General features: G+C 54.7%; 1 protein-coding gene across 1 annotated transcript; it reads right to left on the bottom strand.

The window, feature by feature from the left end:
- Nucleotides 1-230: 230 nt before the first annotated feature.
- Nucleotides 231-16,581, bottom strand: Chrna4 (cholinergic receptor nicotinic alpha 4 subunit). Its single transcript, XM_059259828.1, has 6 exons — nucleotides 16,497-16,581; nucleotides 14,975-15,126; nucleotides 11,643-11,687; nucleotides 11,457-11,566; nucleotides 5,556-6,930; nucleotides 231-2,171 (listed from the first exon to the last, which is right to left on the bottom strand). Exons 1-6 carry the CDS (start codon nucleotides 16,579-16,581, stop codon nucleotides 2,046-2,048), a joined length of 1,893 nt encoding a protein of 630 aa, XP_059115811.1. The 3' UTR covers nucleotides 231-2,045.
- Between the last annotated feature and the right edge of the window lie 814 nt (nucleotides 16,582-17,395).

Here is a 17,395-nt window from a genome sequence, read left to right on the forward strand (position 1 = left end):
TTTTAAAGTTCACTGGCCAAAGGCTTCAAATCAAGCACTCTGCCCTAACTGAACCTCATCTTGACCATAGATCAACACTAGAAACAAGCAGACAAAAGGACAGCTGAAGGGCCTGGGGAGAACGGTGCTTTATTTTCCTTTTCTGGCTTCTGGGTGCGTGTGGGGATGGCCTATGAGGAAGAAGAGCACAGCAGCCTGCAAATCTCGTGGTTGGAGCCACTATACGACGTGACGGTAGAGCTCACATCTGACAGGCGTGTCTGATGCCTTCCTCACCGAGGCTTGAGTTCCCCTTGGCTCCCAGGTTCTGAAACGAATTTCCCCACCAGGGTTATCTTGCAATGTCCCGAGGGCTCCAGTGTGGGGGATAGTGACCCAGTCAGTCAGCGATGTGAGGGAAGATTGAAACATGGCAGATGGGGTCCTTGATGCCCTTAGGGGAGGCGTAGAACATCCAGGGTTCAAACCCAGGCCTCTGCATGCCCTTCATGTACACACGAATGTCCTGGGGTCTCCAACTCAGGGTTCCTTTCTCAGCAGCACCCTGAGATGCCCAGCTGCCTTGTGTTTAAATGCAGGTTTGCCTGCAGGTACAGGTAAAGACAGCACTGGCCCTTTGGCATACCTCTGTCCTGACATCATTCAGCTGGAATGGGCAAGTAGTACCATGGGTTGGCAGCTGTATCTACTGGGAGCTTGGTGTGTTGGCTCCAGACTTCATTAAGTTCTTCATTTACTCAGTCCCCAGAACTATCCCAACAGGGACCTCGGCTTCAGGGCCTAGGACAAACGGGCTGAGGGTGCAGGGCCCAGCTCTGCCAAACCCACTTGGCTGATGGGACAGCGGAGAGGCAACCACGGCACAGGATGATTTCTTGGGTGTCTCCCATGTTCTGCCCTTCACCCAGTAGAATCTCATAGAGATGGGCACAGCAGGTGCTTCTCCTACCCCATCACTGGGGATTCTCCAGGTTGCCTGGTGCTATCTTGGGAAAGGGAAGAGGAGCTCCTCAGGTCTTCCCTACAACTTAAGTGCAAGGCAGGCTGGGTCTGTGGCTCTCAAGACAGAGTTAGAGAGCCTGGCTCGCTTAGAAGTCTCCTGGCAATCTACCACTGTAGGAGCTTCCCATTACTCCTGCTGGCCTAGAGAGTCCCAGGTCTCTTGTACAAGATGTGCTCAAGGGAACTGTGGCCTCACCACAGGGCTAGGATGAGAAGTCCTACCTTCAGTCTTTTAATCCCAGAGAAGCAGAAACAGAGGAGTATCAAGAGAGATCCATGAGGGGACCCACAGCCCAGGACCTGGACATGATTTGGCTCCCTCACAACCTTGAGACTCCCAGTGCTCTTGCCCTCCTGGGGTTGCTGGTCCTAGGAAGTACTCACTATAGAGCCCTTGTGACCCTGAGGTGGATGCAGGGCTCCCATGGGGCTTCAGTCTTGCTGTGAGGGCCTGCACTAGTTCTCTTGTGAGTGGGGCCCATCCACATAGCACAGTGCTCTGCTTCTTACCAATTCACCCCAATCTAAACAAAACAGAACCTGCCTGGGCTCAGCCCTGATACCTGTAAATCAGAGAGCAGCCCAGTCTGAAGGGTTGAGGGGAGCACATCATGGGGTAGGGAGGGGATGTGGCCAGCAGGGGCACAGTGGGAGTTTCCTAGGTCTGATGAATCCCCTGGGCTCTGGTTGCTGAAGAGGGATAAATTCTTGTGGCCCCACAAGAAAACTGAGACCAACATTGGATCATTCTCTGAGACACAGATGGGTGTGTGCTGTCTGTAGGCCAGGGGGGTGACTGTCACCTGCTCTACAGAAATTTAAACAGGAGCTCAGACTGTAACTCTGCCCTGTGCCAGCCCTCAGCTAGCTCCAACCAGGCCCATGGCTGGACTAGAACCAGTGCCAGCTTCTCGGTCTGGAGAAGCAGCATTTCTCTCCTAGGTGTTTCATGGCAGGTTTGGAAGGTGGGGGTAACTGACAAGTAGCATAGCCCTACAGAGACCAGGGAGCTGGGCCAAGCAGGCCTGTCCACTGCTGTGTCCCTAAATCATACCAGCCAGCCAGGGGGGCAGGAAGAGGCCCACAGTGCCCAGCAGGCAGACAATGATGAACATCCAGAGGAAGATTCGGTCAATGACCATGGCCACATACTTCCAGTCTTCCTTTACCTGCAAACACAGACATGGGTCACTCTAGCTCTCAGAGCCCATTGGCAGACAGAGAAACTTCTGGAACCTGGAACTAGGAGTCACAGTTTCTGCATATCCCATCAATCAGATACACATCTGCCCACACACCTGTGGGCAGTGATAAGTGTGGAAGGAGACTGTAACTGTCCAGCTACGGCCAGAGAATCTGCTGGGGCAGAGCAGCTGCTGCAGGATAGAGCAGAGGGAGACACCATAAAGGGTGGGCTGGGCATCTACGGAGCCCATATCTAAGGCTGTATATGTGAGGGGTCTTTGAATTTGGACTCACTGGAGCTTTCTGGTAGTTCACACTGCCACAAGAGACTTGGGGTTCATGTTGTACCCCAGCTGGTCTTACCTGCTGAGCAGGCTGCCTAAGCTCAAAGGGAGGCTGATTGGGCATACTTTGGACAACACACAGGGCCCATGACTTCAGGGTGAAGTTTGTCTTAAGTTTGCTAAAGCTGAATAGCAACATGGAGGTTGAGTCTACCTTCCCATAATGCAGATGTCAAAAGTGGGGGCTGGAGAGATGGATCAGTGGTTAAAGAATACTGGCTGTTCTTCAAGAGGTCCTGGGTTCAATTCCCATCATCCATATGGTGACTCACAACCATCCATAATGCCAGTTTCAGGGAATCTGACAGCCTCTTCTGGTGACCCCAGGTATGCATGCAGTGCACAGACATACATGTAATCAAAACACCCATACACATAACATAAAATTAAACTAACTTAAAAAAAATGGATCCTAGAGAGATGTCAGCCATGTGTCCTAGACCAGAAGGTAAGGGCAAAGAAAATGCTGGGTAATGGATTGATCACTAAGGCCATCCCACAGTGGCTAAGTGCCCAAAAGCAAGGGCTAAGTCCACACTTACCCCCTGGCCTGGTCCTGACTATCCATACCCCTCCTATATGGGCAGGTGTCCATGTGCAGCATAGCCAACCTGAGCAGGCACTGGGTGGAAGCAATGATGCCAGATGTCCCATGAAGGGAGGAGGTCAGGGACAGAGGGTGAACAGTGGCAACAAACACGCATAAAGCACAATCGTATGTCCACTATCTGCGGCCACTCAGTCTTCATTGGACTATGCTATGACACATGGTGACCATAGGTACAAAGGACTACTGGCTCTGTCTACGGTTCCTCTGGATCCCACACCGTGAACTCTTTCTGCCAGGGGCTGATGCAAGGTAGCCAGGCACTTCAAGTTGTTTCCAAAAGCAAAAACTCAGGGGATTGATGCCTGGGTCTACCTAGGCCTGGGAATTAGCATTGCACTGAAGACAGTTCAGCATGAAGCTCTGGCCTTGTACTTCAGGCAGGGTGGCTGTTACACCACTGTCCTGTGACTATGTCACCAGGCTAGAAGGGTCTGAATAACCCCGAGGCTTGATCAGAGCTGCACTGGGACAGTCTGTGCACATGTGAGCGGCAGGGAGTGAGCCATGGTAAGCAGACCTCAAGTCAACTGAGGAACACTTGGCCTGGCAAGCCTGGGCTGGGGAAGAGTGCGTGCGGCTGCCCCAGTTTCAAGGGTCTCCACCCCGAGTTTTCAAAGCAATCACAGGTGTCCTGATGGTTTAAGACAAAAGTAAGTAGCCATGTTCACTTAGAAAGCTTCAGAACAAATAGATCTTTGCTAAATAAAAAGCCCCTCAGGGGCTCCTCAGAGTAAATATCTGCTTGCTGTCCCTCTGCCCCTTCCTGTGCCTGGGACCAAACCTCCGAAGATGAAACACCACAGCCATGACCAAAGCCCTGCTGTCCTATTCCTATTAAGTCAGCAAGCTTCCCAGGCCCAGAACCAGGTCAGGCAGCTGCAGCAGGCCAGTGGAGATGGGAGAGGTCACGAGCTCCAGCTACAGGACTATGCTGGGAATGCACTGGTTTCAGGAGGATTTCGATTAAACTTGCCACATCCATCCTCCCTCAGTGGCCTCACTCCAGTTCATCCCTAGATCTCTTTCTCCATCCCAGAGCAGCAACAAGACATAGCCCCAGAACCAAAATTTCCCTGCAAACAGGTCTCTGAGGTCCAGAATGTTCCAGAGACTCCAGAATGGCTTCATGAGTCCCTGAGACTCGGTGGGGTGACTCTGGGGCAGAGACCCACTCCTGGGATGTAGGGTACCAGCCCTCTTTCTTTCCAGGGCTAAGCAGCTCCAGAAGACAAACGACAGACATCTGGAAGTAGACAACAGGCAAGCCCCAGGCTGGGTAGGAAGATGAGAAGAAAGCCAGCAAAACCAGCGTCCCAGGAGGGACAGTGGCAAATGCCAGCTCAGGGCAAGGTCAATGTAAAGGACAGATGCCACAGACATTTCAGCTGACACAGCAGAGACCAAGGTCGACCAGGACAGGACTTCCCCTGATGACCTCTTCACCCGACCTCTGACTGAGACTCTGATTCTCATAGGCAGAGTCAGATTTGGGAAGCAACTTTCCTAGCACCAGGAGTCCTGGAGACCCTTATGTGTTTCAGACAGATAAATGTGAAAGGGAAGATGAACCCACAATGCCCTGGTGGCAAGGTCAGACAGAGCTGGCACCACTGCCCAGCCCAACTGCTCACCAGAGCTGCACTCTGTGAAAAGTGCAGGAGCACTTGGGTCAGGAGACCAACACCTATAGAGGGACATGATCGTTCTTTTCAGGCCTCTGTAGAGTAAAGCCTAGAGCATAAAGAACACATGGGGGTAGGCTGGCTGAGCACCGGCCATCTGTGTCTCCAGGTTCCTGAGGGCCATGAAGTGTGGTAGTATACGTCCTCACCCCACGAACCTCCAAAGGATGGATAGGGTGGGAGTAGGGTGCAGCTCCTGGCAGCCCCATTCTCTTCTCTACACCCTCTCTATGCCTAGGGTTCAAAGGACCACCTTTCACCAAGTAGAAGCTCAGGGGAGACCTGTTCTTGGGGTTACAGGTCGGCAGCAGCAGCAGCAGCAGTCCCATGGAATTTTGAGGACGGCCAGTGTGGGACCTTGACTGTCACTCAGGCATGGCTGGGCAAGAGTTCCAAGGAGCCAGCAACAGTCTGAAGACTTCAAAGGAAGACCTTGCAAGCATTGGAATGACACTGTTAGAAACAGCCTCTCAGCCCCTGCTTGCCAGGGCTGCTAAGTCCTGGAACCTGAATGAGGTGGCAGCACCTCAGTTTACTCCCCACCAACGACCAAGCTTAACCCCAGCTTGCCCTAGGGACCCGTAAAGGATGCTAGGCAGAGACTCTGCACCCTCAAGTTGTGCAGCTTTTGTCTGGGGCCTTGGTTTCTGGACCATGTATGGGAAACACCAGACATTACATCTTATCTGGGCCAGGGACACCTCCCATGCATAGCCACTGGCAAGGACTTACCGAGAAATCTGTGTCTTCTGCCTTGAGGTGGTCTGCAATGTACTGGACACCCTCTACTGCCCGTGTCAGGGCTGGCGACAGGGGTAGGTGCTGAGGGGGTGCTTTGGTGCCTCGGGCCTTGAGCACAGTGACTGGAGACACAGGCGATGGTTCCTTGCACGTGCATTTGCATGGAGAGGCCTGGTCTGACAGCGGAAGCTGAGATGGATAGGCCTTCAGGGAGGCTGGGGAGCCAGCTGGCTGGCTGTCAGCCAGGGAGACAGCTCCATCCCGGGAAACACAGTACTGGATACTCCGAGACCGGCAGCGGATGCCACCCTCTGCTGCTTCTTGGGAGCTGGACACATGCTGGACACTCAGGGACCTGGCTTTGACAAGCATTGGGACCCTAGTGCTGTTGGGTGGGTGACAGGAACCAGGTGATGGACAAGGACTGGTCTTCTCAACCTCTGATGTCTTCAAATCAGGGGCCGTGTGGGGAGGTGACTTGCATGTAGGCTGGGCCTCGACTGGTGTGTCCAGAGGGTTGTGGAAAGACGGGGAGGGTGACAGGCCTTGGTTTCGGATGTCACTCAAGATGCCAGGCTCGCCCTCAGGCTCTGGCCAGAAACGAGGAGCATTGGCCATCTTGTGCATGGACTCAATAAGTCTCCGGCAGTTGTCTTTGACCACAGATGGGCGCTTCATGAAGAGGAGGCGAGGCACGATATCCAGGAAGACTCTGCGCACCCAGGCAGGCATGGTATGTGTGCGTGGTGAGCGGTGGTGGACATTGAGCACAAAGACCGTAATGACGATAGAGAGAGTGACAAAGATCATTGTGAAGAGCAAATACTCGCCAATGAGTGGGATAACCAGTGAGGTGGATGGGATGATCTCAGTGATGAGCAGAAGGAAGACCGTGAGTGAGAGCAGCACCGAGATGCACAGTGTGACCTTCTCACCACACTCAGAGGGCAAGTAGAAGACCAGCACGGTGAGACAGGAGATGAGCAGGCACGGGATGATGAGGTTGATAGTGTAGAACAGTGGCAGCCGGCGGATGATGAAGGCGTAGGTGATGTCAGGGTAGATCTCAGCACAGCATTCATACTTCCTGGTGTTGTAGGTGCCCACAGCATCCACAATGACCCACTCTCCACTTTCCCAGAAGTCCAGCTGGTCCACGCGGCTATGCATGCTCACCAAGTCGATCTTGGCCTTGTCATAGGTCCAGGACCCAAACTTCATAGTACAGTTCTGCTGGTCGAAGGGGAAGAAGGTGACGTCAATGCTGCAGGAGCTCTTATAGATGGCTGGGGGTGTCCACTGTACCCGCCCATCATAGAACAGGTGGGCTTTGGTCAGGTGGGTGACTGCGAAGTCCCCATCTGCACTGTCAGAGAGAGAGAGAGAGAGAGAGAGAGAGAGAGAGAGAGAGAGAGAGCAGTGAGTTCTGCCCACCCCTACACCACACCCATGAACATTCTTGTAGGGAAAGGCTCACAGCCTGACCAACAACCCCCACAAGCCACAAGCAGAGTGCAGGATTATCAGTAGTGGTCATGGGCTCTGGGCCATCACTCACCTGTGTGCTCCAGCTTATCACGCTTGAGTCAAGGTGGCACGTGGTCCAGAGAAGACAGGGTGAATGGTGCCCGCACCAGTGAGCTGAGTTAGTGCTACAGCTCTTATCCATTACTATTAAGAGGGGTACGGGGTGGGCCCAGACTCCGGCTTCTCTCCTAAGCTCCCACTGCCCTGTGAATTTGCATTTGTACCTCCTCCATGCCGAGGGGCCTGGGTCACCTCTGTGTCTTTGTAGATTGAGACATTATGGGAGTTTCTCCTTGGCTTCCACTGGTTACCACCTGAGCATCTCATGCACTGAGGGAAGGTGCAGGTGCCTGTCTTCTTCAGTTCAGGAGCTAACAGCTGGATCCTGCAGTGTGCTATGGATATCCCAGAGGTCCCTGTAGGACCATACCAAGCCCATTGAGTATGAAGTATGTGTCCACAAGGACAGGGCAAGTGGGTCCACAGGCCTGATCCAGAATGGGTGCCTGCTGGGCCCAGGAGCACAGGGGTGGGACAAGCAGGATTTCTTCATCATCCATGAAAAAGGAGGTCTTACACCAAGCAGCTTCTCATAGGTCACTGGTGAAAGAATAATCTTGCTGGAGGCTAGTGGACCTCTCTACCATCTCATCCATATGGAGGATCCTGGGTATGAAAATGACAGTGCAGAGCTGCCCAAGGTACCTCCCAGGACAAATACCCCTCTGAATTCCACCTGGACTGGGCCCTCACTCAGGATGGATCAGTTCTGACCTTCTGCCACTGGAGACTGGGAAGGTGTTTTTCTTTCTACTTGCCCCAAGAATTTGGAGGCCACCTCTCTATAGGCCATGGCACACAGGCTGGATGAGGACTCCAGCTACCTGCCTCATTCAGGCTCCAATGTCTGACTGTTGGCATCCTGCCTCTCTTTCTCTCTACCTTGAGGGATGTTTGCCAGGTTGGGCAGTGGAACATGGGCCTGCTGTCCTTCAAGCCCCTCCTCTAGATCAGAGTTCCAGCCTTGACCTCTGGGCTTCACAAACAGTGATGTCATGCCTTGTTTTACCCATTATTGGAACTTGATGACACTGGGAAGCAGACTCCATGAAGCCTTTCTCACCCTGCTTACTTCCACAACCCTCCCCAGAACTGCTCATATTTCCTATTTGCCCCATGAAACCCGAGTGGCCGTGTGCCACCCTTTAGGCCTTGGACCAGACCATTCACTCTGGCCCCGGATTAGCATTCACAGACTGTCAGACTCAGCAGCAATGCACTAACACTTTTGGGCAAACCCTGCCAGCTTCAACTCAGAAACACTGATGGGAAACCTCGATTTATAGTTAATGAGCTCTCTGAACCCTGATTAAACCCCTCACTAATGGCACCAGCAGGCATCACTTTGGTCTCATCACTCATAAAACAGTGTAGCCCTGAGTCACAGGCTCCAGAACCTTCTGTTTTCCCAAGTGCCCAGACCCCTGTGTCCCTTCCTTCTCCCACCTCTATTCACAGGCTCAGCTCATTGGTTCTTAGACAGAGAAATCTAGGTCCCTTGAATTTCATCAGTCAACTGGCCCTGCTCCCCTGACCAGCTTCTCAGGTCCTGACCAGGGCCCCTGGTGGCCACCTGGGACCCTTAGTGGCCCTTCCTATGATAACCAATCACCTGTAGCACCATTCACAAGGTCCAGAAGACCTGAGCCTCCCATGATGATGGTGCCAACCCTGGACCCTCCTGCATGTTAACTCATCCTGGGTCGATGCCATTGGTTTTTCTCCTGCACAGCTGTGCTGCATGTGGAAAAGGCTGGAAAAGCTGCTTGCTACATGCACCCCAATAAGGTTCCTGGCTGCACAATGCACAGTGCACAGCCTGGCTTCTACAGAAGCTGAGGTTCCCTCCGGGTACACGGGGGTGGATCTTGCGGCACATTTCGGGCCGTGTGGAATCAGGCTTGGGTTTGTTCCCTCCTCGCAGTCCCATCTCTCCAAAAATCAAAGGCTCAACACTCCAGGCACAAATTAAAATTCCCCCACAGCAAGTGAGTGGATCCTCTGCTTTGCAAACACTCTGCAGGGCAGGCAGGAGAGGCTGCAACCAGCTGGCAGACAGGGCCCCTCAGGGCTCACTTGAATTAGTGGCTCCCATCTGCAGCCTAGGCTAGTGGGTCTAGGTTTCCCACCCTTCAGACAAACTGGGGACTCAGCAGTCCTAGCTCAGGCTGTTTTGGCTCTATCTGCCTCCAGCTGTACTGCTCACCACTCTTGCTCTCCCCGGTCTGACCCGGGCCCCCATGAGATTTTCAGAGCACCTAGACCTATGTGGATGGATCCCTCTGAGGCTGCTGCTGTGCTTGTGTTTGCAGACAGGTCTCAAGTGCACTCTCTGAGGAAGGAGGTCTCTGAGGGTGGCAGTGCAGTTCATCTCCATCAAATTCTGGTTCTGCTTCCATATGATATTCCCATAAAGCCCCAGTTAACAGCAGAGTCCACAGGGCTCAGCACTCTGAGTAGTAGTTCTGGATGCTTTGTTCTTCTCATAGTGCCAAGAGTAAGGTAGTCAGAATGCCCAACGGATAATGCTGTCCCAGGGACCACTGGCAGCCCAGCCATGCACCGGGACAGCAGGTTCCTCAAATGAGCTGTCGGCATTTCACTGCCAAGACTGCTGTTGCAGGGTGAAGATGATGGGTCCTCAGTTTCCAGTTCTGCACCTGATAGCCCCCAGGAAACCAGAGGAAGTACAAGCATTTGGGTCCTACAGCCGTCCAATGTAAGTTAGTTTTGGACTCAATGAGCTGGCCAGTAGCTGGGGGAGGGTGGGTCCCAGATTGTATCTCTTCCTAAGAGGCTCCACCAAATAAGAGTGCAATTCAGAGGCAAGGGAGACCATCTGTTTGACCTGTACCTAGTTGAGCTTCTGCGTTTCCAGGAGAGGGAGCCCCAAGTCAACAAAAGAGTAGGGACTCCCCCTGTCCAGCAGTGGGACCAACCATCTGGCTGGCAGCTGCTAATTGCTGCTAGAAATGGCCTTCCTCCCTGCCAGCACAGAGTCCTTTCAACCTTCACCAGCTCCAAGTCCTGTTTGGATAGATCTCAAGTGCTTATCCCAGCCCCACAGGAAAGCCCATTTTGAGAGACAAAGGTGACCTGGGAGGGGTGGGAACTTCTGAGTGCTTGTCCTCAGGAACTTGGTCCTGGGCTGTTCATTGGCTCCCCCACCTACTCCTCTGCCTACCCAATACCACCCAGGGAATGCATGTCCTTCCTTGCCATGGGTCCAGTGGGCTCCCCAGAGTAGATTCAGTACTTGACCCTACGGTTCAAGGGTGGAACAAGCAGAGTGTAGGCCCCAGAAAGGCCCAGTAGCTAGAAGTCTTCCAGGGCTCAAGGTTCAACTGGATAGCTACAGAAGACAGAGAGCCTTTCTGAGGGAAGAGCAGGAGTCGTGGACCTTGACGTTCCCTGCCATATGCTTACTCTTGGCCCACCCTTAACACAGCCCACCCTTAACACATTTTGGGAAAACACCCGCAGCTCTTTCTAAAAGCCAAAGGATGTGGCTAGTACCCCTCTTAATGAAAGAGGAAAGAGAATCCTAATCATTCTTAATCAAATAGAAGCATTTGTAGGTCAGACGGTACCCCAGGGCCTAGAGGGGTCTGTGGACAGATGGCTGGGACTAGGGGATAGAAGGGCTTCTGTTTGCTTTGTCTGCAAGCACTGTGGGAGCTGCTACCCACCCAGACCATGAGGGAGGAGAGCATCACCCCGAGTAGACTCAGCTCAGAAAGCAGCTGCTCCTAGCTCAGGTCTCTTTGTAAGGGTCTCCAGAAAAAACGAGTGTGAGGATGCCCATCTCCTCCTTCTTGTCACCTCTGACTGCACTCGTCTCCATGCAGACCTCGGCTTCCAGAGCTGAGACAGGGTGTGAACTGAGCTTGAGAGCTGGGATTGCCCACTGGCTCAATGCCCAGTGCAGGACACAGCGTGAAGGTGGGACCAAGAAGAGCAGAGACAAGGCTTTGGGAAGCAGGCACTTCTCCTGCACCCCTTTGCCTACTCCCAAAGTCCCCTGCGTCATTTCTCTTCCAGGCTGTGATTTGTGCATGGCAGGGGTTAAGGAAACCTGCCTGGGTGGGACCTGCAGTCACTGCCAGGAGAGGGTGTCTAACCCATTCTCTGCCCTCAGGAGACCAGAAGAAGTAGAAGACCTCCAGACCTCAGGGTGGGTACCCCCAGGTGCTGGTGGGCTTCCACTCCATTTGCCTAGCTCCTCTTTGCTCCCAGCAGCTTCCTTGCTGGGCTGGAGCCTAACCTCATCTAACCTCACCACGTGCCAGGGCCCACAGGGCTTACTTGTTATAGAGGACGATGTCAGGCCTCCAGATGAGCTCAGAGGGGATGCGGATAGAGGTAACATTCTCGTAGTCACCAGGGTCCCAGCGTAGCTTGTAGTCATGCCACTCCTGAATGGGAGTGGAGAGCCATGTGTGAGGGAGTTATGGGGCAGAGGGCAGAGGCGGGGAAGCCCTCCCCACTCACCTGCTTCACCCACACATTTGTCGTCATCATCTGGTTCTTCTCATCCTAGGGCACAAGCAAGAAAGGAGCTTGAGGTCCCCCTCAGTAACAGATATGTTCCTGCCTAGATCTACTTATCCATAGCTAGCCATAGGCACAGACAAGCCAGGGCCGAACTTCAGGAGCGAAGGAGTGTCTCAGCCCTGAAGGCAACCTAGCCTGGGATGGCAGCCTAAGGGCAGGTAGGGTTAGGAGGCAAAGACCCTGGAACCTTTCCAGAAAGACATGGGGGATAAGCTCAGGTCCAAATGGACCCCAGGCTCCTTGTAGGCTGAGTGTCCTTCCCAGAAATCTGTCAGCCATGTCCACCCACATTGCTCCTTCTGCAGATGAGATCCATATGCTGCTGCTATTCCTATGGCCATCAAAGCCACTGGTTAGGGAGATCTTGACAAAATTATCCCCCAGGGCCAAGGTGGATGTCATGGAGAGATTCTGATGGTTTCACCTCAAGGTCACCATGTAACAACAGTCAGGCTGAGAAGATCTAGGCCATAGACTACTCTGTGAGGTCTCTTATAGCTACTGCCCCAATCTACCTGTCCTCCTTATGCCTTTATTTCCCCTCTGTGCCATAGGAATGGGCCCGTCTGTTGCATCCTTGATGAGGAACAGCAGTTGGAGACCCATGTTCTGAACAGTCAGTTCCTAAAACAGACAGAACCCTTCTGGAGAACAAGCAAGCCCTGGTGCAGGCACAGGGGTCTGTGGGGACAGCATGGCAGCCATAGCCATACCTTCTAGCCACTCAGCACTCAGGAGGGGCCTGAGACCTCAGGCCCACAGTCTGTGGAGGAGCATGGCCTTATCAGAGGCCACCTGATACTGGATACTGTATGTGTCCCAATCTGGACCAACGTTTTTCCATCATCAGCCTAAGCATGACAAACAGGCTCCTCCAGGGACCTAACTAAGGAGATCCCAGGACATCCAGCAAGAAAGTGTCTTGCCCAGAACAGGGCATGTGTGTACGACTCCTACCCCACAAAAATCATTATAGACTATCAAGTGTGAGAAGACTGCACCCCCTGAATGCCACGCCCCAGGCCTGGGTCCTCTCCAGTGCAGTCACCTAGGAAGGTGGCCTGAGTGAGCCCCCTCCCTGGAAGGACTCTGAAGAGAAGGTGAGATGCAGAGCACAGGCCATCGTCTGCTGCTTCCTCACGTTGCCTGCATGAGCTAGTCTGCAGTAACCTCATCCCTGCATGACCTGGACCTATACCCAAGAAAGCTGGAGGTAGAAGACTGCTTGCTTCATCCCATAGGGCCTCCAGAGTCATCAGAACAAACTTGGCTATGACTGGGCTGGGTCTTCTCGCCTTCCAGCCCCATGTGGCCATCACCCTCCAGGGGCCCTTGGGTCCCATAGACGTCACAGAGCTCTGGAGCACATTTCACAAGGACTCAGCATTGGGTTAGGAAATTACTGGGGATCCGGTAGCCTTCTCCGCAGCTTGCACTGGGGTATGAACTCAAGCAAGGCACGCAGTCTCCCTTACTGGATGTAGACCCCAGAGAGGGCATCTGTGGGACACAGGTAGGTCAAGCACTTGGATGGGACACCTGGATTCCAGGCCCTAGTGTAAGAAGGAAGAGTAGGCCAGACACAAGGCAGACCTTTCTACAATGTGGCCATGAACTTCCAACATGTACAGTGCCAGCCTGGAGCCAGCACTTCCCTGTGTGGCAAAGAGTTAGATGCCTGGCAGAGTGTGGGGTGAACCTTTGGGACACACTCCAACCAGGCCCAGGAGCTGTCTGTATGCATGTGTATACATGTTCACATGTGGCCTTAGCTAGATCTAGGGCAGAGGTCAGGCCTGGCCAGGCCCCTTATAGAAATTTTGGTGCTGGGTGTGCTCTGAGCCTCAGTGTCTCCGGAGACAGAGAGATTGAGACTGAGCTCGACAGGCTTAGGCTGGCCTGGTGGTAGCAGACCCAGAGCCTTGAGCTGCCGCCAACAGTTGCCTTTGCCAGCCACCACCTTGTAATGGTGTTTGCAAACCTCAGCAAGGTTGAGGGCCTGTATATCTTGCACTGTCCTTGATGTCCCTCAGCCCCAGGGACACTGCAGGAACCATTCGGGGGTCAAACGCTAGGCCCTCCTGACAATGAAAGTCTGAGTAGCCGGCTCTGAGTAGGGCCAACTGGCAAGGTTCTCAGTGTCCAGTCCCAGCAAGCCAGATCCCTGGGATGTAGTTGCTTTTAGCTCACATCAGGCAAGCACATGGAAAGGCTGGGAATCACACAGCATGTTCGGTGCCAGCCTCGAGCCAACACTTCCCCTGGTAGCAGAGTGTGGGGTGGGTCTTTAGGATACTGGGGCTGGGGTATGAACTCAAGCAAGGCACACAGTCTCCTTTCTGTCCTCCTTTCTGTCCCTCCCAGAAGGCTCTGCAGGGATAGCTCTCTCTCCTCGGATCCAGGCTCTGTCCCTGAACCCAGCAAAACTCAGTATGGAGACTCCAAGCTTACTAAATCAGGTGGTCTTTGGCTGCCCACTAGTAATGTTACACCTTCCCAACATCATTCCTCCAGCCAGGACAGAACCTATGCTGAGGCCCAGCATGAAGGGCAGAACCTTGAGTGGTACTGAAACTCAGGTGCACATCAACCCCTGGCTGGGTTCCCCAAAGCCTGGTCCTACCCCATAAGGAGCAGCTGAGCCTGGCCAAGAAAGGTTGGGTGCTAACAGCATTTCACATAAGGCCAGCCTCCTATAGTATACTTCTCAGGGCCAAGACCTTGTCTCTGGTGCTTCCTCCAGGACTCCTTGGGCCCCAGACCATGCAGAAGGGCCTAGCTACTGCCTAGCTCACACATGTCCTCCCAGAAGTCTTCCTGGACTCTTACTAGGAAAATGAACACATCCAGGTAAGCAGGTTCTGACTGCGATTCACTCAAGCCCTATTTTCCACACTGGTTGGTACTCTGTGTCCTCTGGGATCCACCTGAGATCAATGTGCCCCCAGTGAACCACAGTGCCCACACAAGGGTGGCATAACCAAAGTTCCCACAGCCTAGCTGCTGAAGAGCAGGGCATTGGCCCTCCTATACCCACAGAAGCCTTTTGTGTTCTTTACTCCAAAAGGTGCCCTGCTTACTTTAGGAAACATTGCCAGTAGCTTTCCTATGGAACAGGTCCGGAGCCACAGAGCCTACCTCCCTCCCCCAGTGCTGAGGACCTGCTGAAGCTCATGATATTTTCCTGTCAACCTTGGTTGGACCCAGCCACATGGAGTCTCAGAGTGACCCTATCATCCTATACACCACCAGGCCATCCCCACACCTACCACATCAATGAGCTGAGCAATGGACAGGCCGAAGCGGACAAGGACCACATCTGAGATGTTGGCTACTGGCCGAGACCACTTGTTGTAGCCAGAGAAGAGTCTCTTCAGGAGCCGCTCCTCTGCATGGGCCCGGGTCTCTATGTGGCCACTAGCTGTGGGGAAAGCAGGAGGCTTAGGGACAGGAGACACAAGGGCTGCCCCTCCAGCCCCATGCCATCACAGTCCTGCTTTCCTTCAGGTTCCTCTTACACATCACCTTCCACCTCAGAGCCCCTGGACATGCTGCCTTGATTTCCCCAAATCCCCTCAAGGAAGTCTTTCCAGTGCCCCTGGAATGGGTCAGGCCTTCCTGTACTTCATCAGGAAAACAGGGCAATGGACAGTGAACACTGAACTGCATACAGCTTCCCTGCAGACAGTCTCTTTGGATGGAAGTGCCCTATCTCCAGTGACCGGCAGAGACAAAGGACATGAAGTGACAGCAGCATGGGGAGGGGGCAGAAGTGCGTGGGGGCAGCGAGAGTGGTGGGGATGAATGAAAGAGGACTGGGCACCGCTCCTCGGGAATGCAGGGAGCTTGAGCCACTGCCCACAGGAGTGGCCCTGCTGCCTGGGCTTCTAGTGTCCACCCTGACGATGAATGCAGACCCTCAGGGCCACTGGTGCCTGGTGTTCAGGGCAGATACAAGATGCCCTGGAGAAGCTCCACACTGCTGCCTGAAGAGGGTGGTCCCTCATTCCACCAGCCAGCAGCCCATCTGTGTCCTCTCCATCAGCCCCCCACGTGGCTAGGGGGCCTCCCTGCCTCCATTTGCTGAGTTGCTGCATCAAAGAGGGGGTTGGGAAGAGGGAGGGGAGCCTCTGCTGTCTGCTGGATTCTGCTTACCTGAGAGCTACAGGAACTCCTCAGGAGGGGGCTCCTAGAGTACCCCCACAGCCTCATTCTTCCCGATACCTTGGACTAGTAAGGCCCAGCCCCACTGCTCAGCGGGGAGGCCAGGGATTAAATAACTGCCGGAAGCCCCTGAATGAGTTAGGGTGAAAGGTGTTCCCTAAGAGAATAAGAGGTGGAGGAAGCCGGGGGTGGGGTGGGGTGGGGGCAGAAAGGTAAGGTGGGAGCTCCAGGGGCAGAAGCATATCCTTGAAGCTAGGAGCAGACATGGGGGCGGTCTGCTGCGAAATTTGGCAGGATGGAACCTCCCTCCCAGGTGGACTCCACCTCTATCTTAGTTGGAGGTTCTGGTTTCAGCTCGGAAATGCAGCCAGACCCCCCCACCCCCCACCCCTCGCCCCGCACCTCCCCTCAAACCCTCTCTCCCGGCACTTGGCGGCTGATTCCTTCCTCACCGGCTCAGCTAGCACCGCAGGACGTCGGAGCTGTAGTGGGTGGAGGAGTCTGACTATCCCGTTGCGCGCACCCGAGGCTTGGCACCGCAGTCCGGGGCCTCCTCTCCCCTGGCCCCGGAGTCCCAGGTGCCAGGACCCGGGAGAAAAAAAGCCCATCCTGCGTTTCTAAACTTACCAGGCAAGAGGCCGACCCCTAAGAGCAGCAGCAGCAGTAGCAGTAGCAGCGGCAGCGGCGGCGCCCGGGGGGCCCCGAGCTCCATGGCGCACCGAGTGGGCTCTAGATGCGGGCGGCTCCCGGCTGTGCCGCGCCTCCGCTCCGAGACCCGCGCGCGCCCAACTTCATGCCCCGCGCCGCGGCCGCTCGTCCCCAAGCCGGGCTCCGCAGCTCGTCCCGCCGGGCGCGGCGGCGGGGCGGGAGCTAGAGGTTGTGGGCTCCGCGGCGCGGCCCCGCCCGGACCTGCTGCCTCCAGCCGCCAGAGAGAGGGGAGGAGGGGGAGGGACGGGAGAGAGAAGGAAGCGGGCGGGAGGAGGGGGCGGACCGGGCCCCGATGTTAGGTGGAGGCCATGCTCGGCCCCGCGTGGGGGTAAAGTTTCCTTGTACTCCTTGGGCTCGCGACGTGCCGCGTGGGGTTGGGGATCCCCTGGTCATCCCAGCAACCCCAGCGCCTTCAGGAAACAAGCCCCCAACCCTGGTCTCCAGCCCTAACCCGGCCGGCCGCCTGAAGACTGCTGGGCGCGCATTCAGGGACTGTGCGCGAGAGGAGGGCACCCTGCTTAGCTCTGGCTAACTCCATCACTCCACCTTGCCTTAGCATGACTGTTTGCAGTTTGGAAATAGCAAGTCTCTCTCTCATCTCCTTCCTTAGCCCAGCATTGAGGAAAGAACCCACCCTCCATCAGCCTGCCGCCCTCCTCCTGCATTGCAAGCCCAAGAAGCATCCAGCAGCGCCCAGGCCCAGCGCTGCCCTTCTAGTGAGAAGAACCTGGTGCCCCGGACCCCGCGTCTCTCAGGACCAGCCCGGTACCAGGTCCACCTTTGTCCTTTTTTGGCGTGCATGTTCTCTCCTCTTACCC

Source organism: Peromyscus eremicus, chromosome 4, assembly GCF_949786415.1.
Source record: "Peromyscus eremicus chromosome 4, PerEre_H2_v1, whole genome shotgun sequence".
Lineage (NCBI taxonomy): Eukaryota > Metazoa > Chordata > Mammalia > Rodentia > Cricetidae > Peromyscus > Peromyscus eremicus.

Excerpts from the sequence above, each read along its gene's own strand:
- Chrna4 (XM_059259828.1), bottom strand. The coding sequence starts at position 16,581 with ATGGAGCTCGGGGCCCCCCGGGCGCCGCCGCTGCCGCTGCTACTGCTA. Across the intron at positions 15,127-16,496 it reads AGGGGTCGGCCTCTTGCCTG|CTAGTGGCCACATAGAGACC; the intron begins GTAAGTTTAGAA and ends CTTTCCCCACAG. Across the intron at positions 6,931-11,456 it reads GACATCGTCCTCTATAACAA|TGCAGATGGGGACTTCGCAG; the intron begins GTAAGCCCTGTG and ends TCTCTCTGACAG.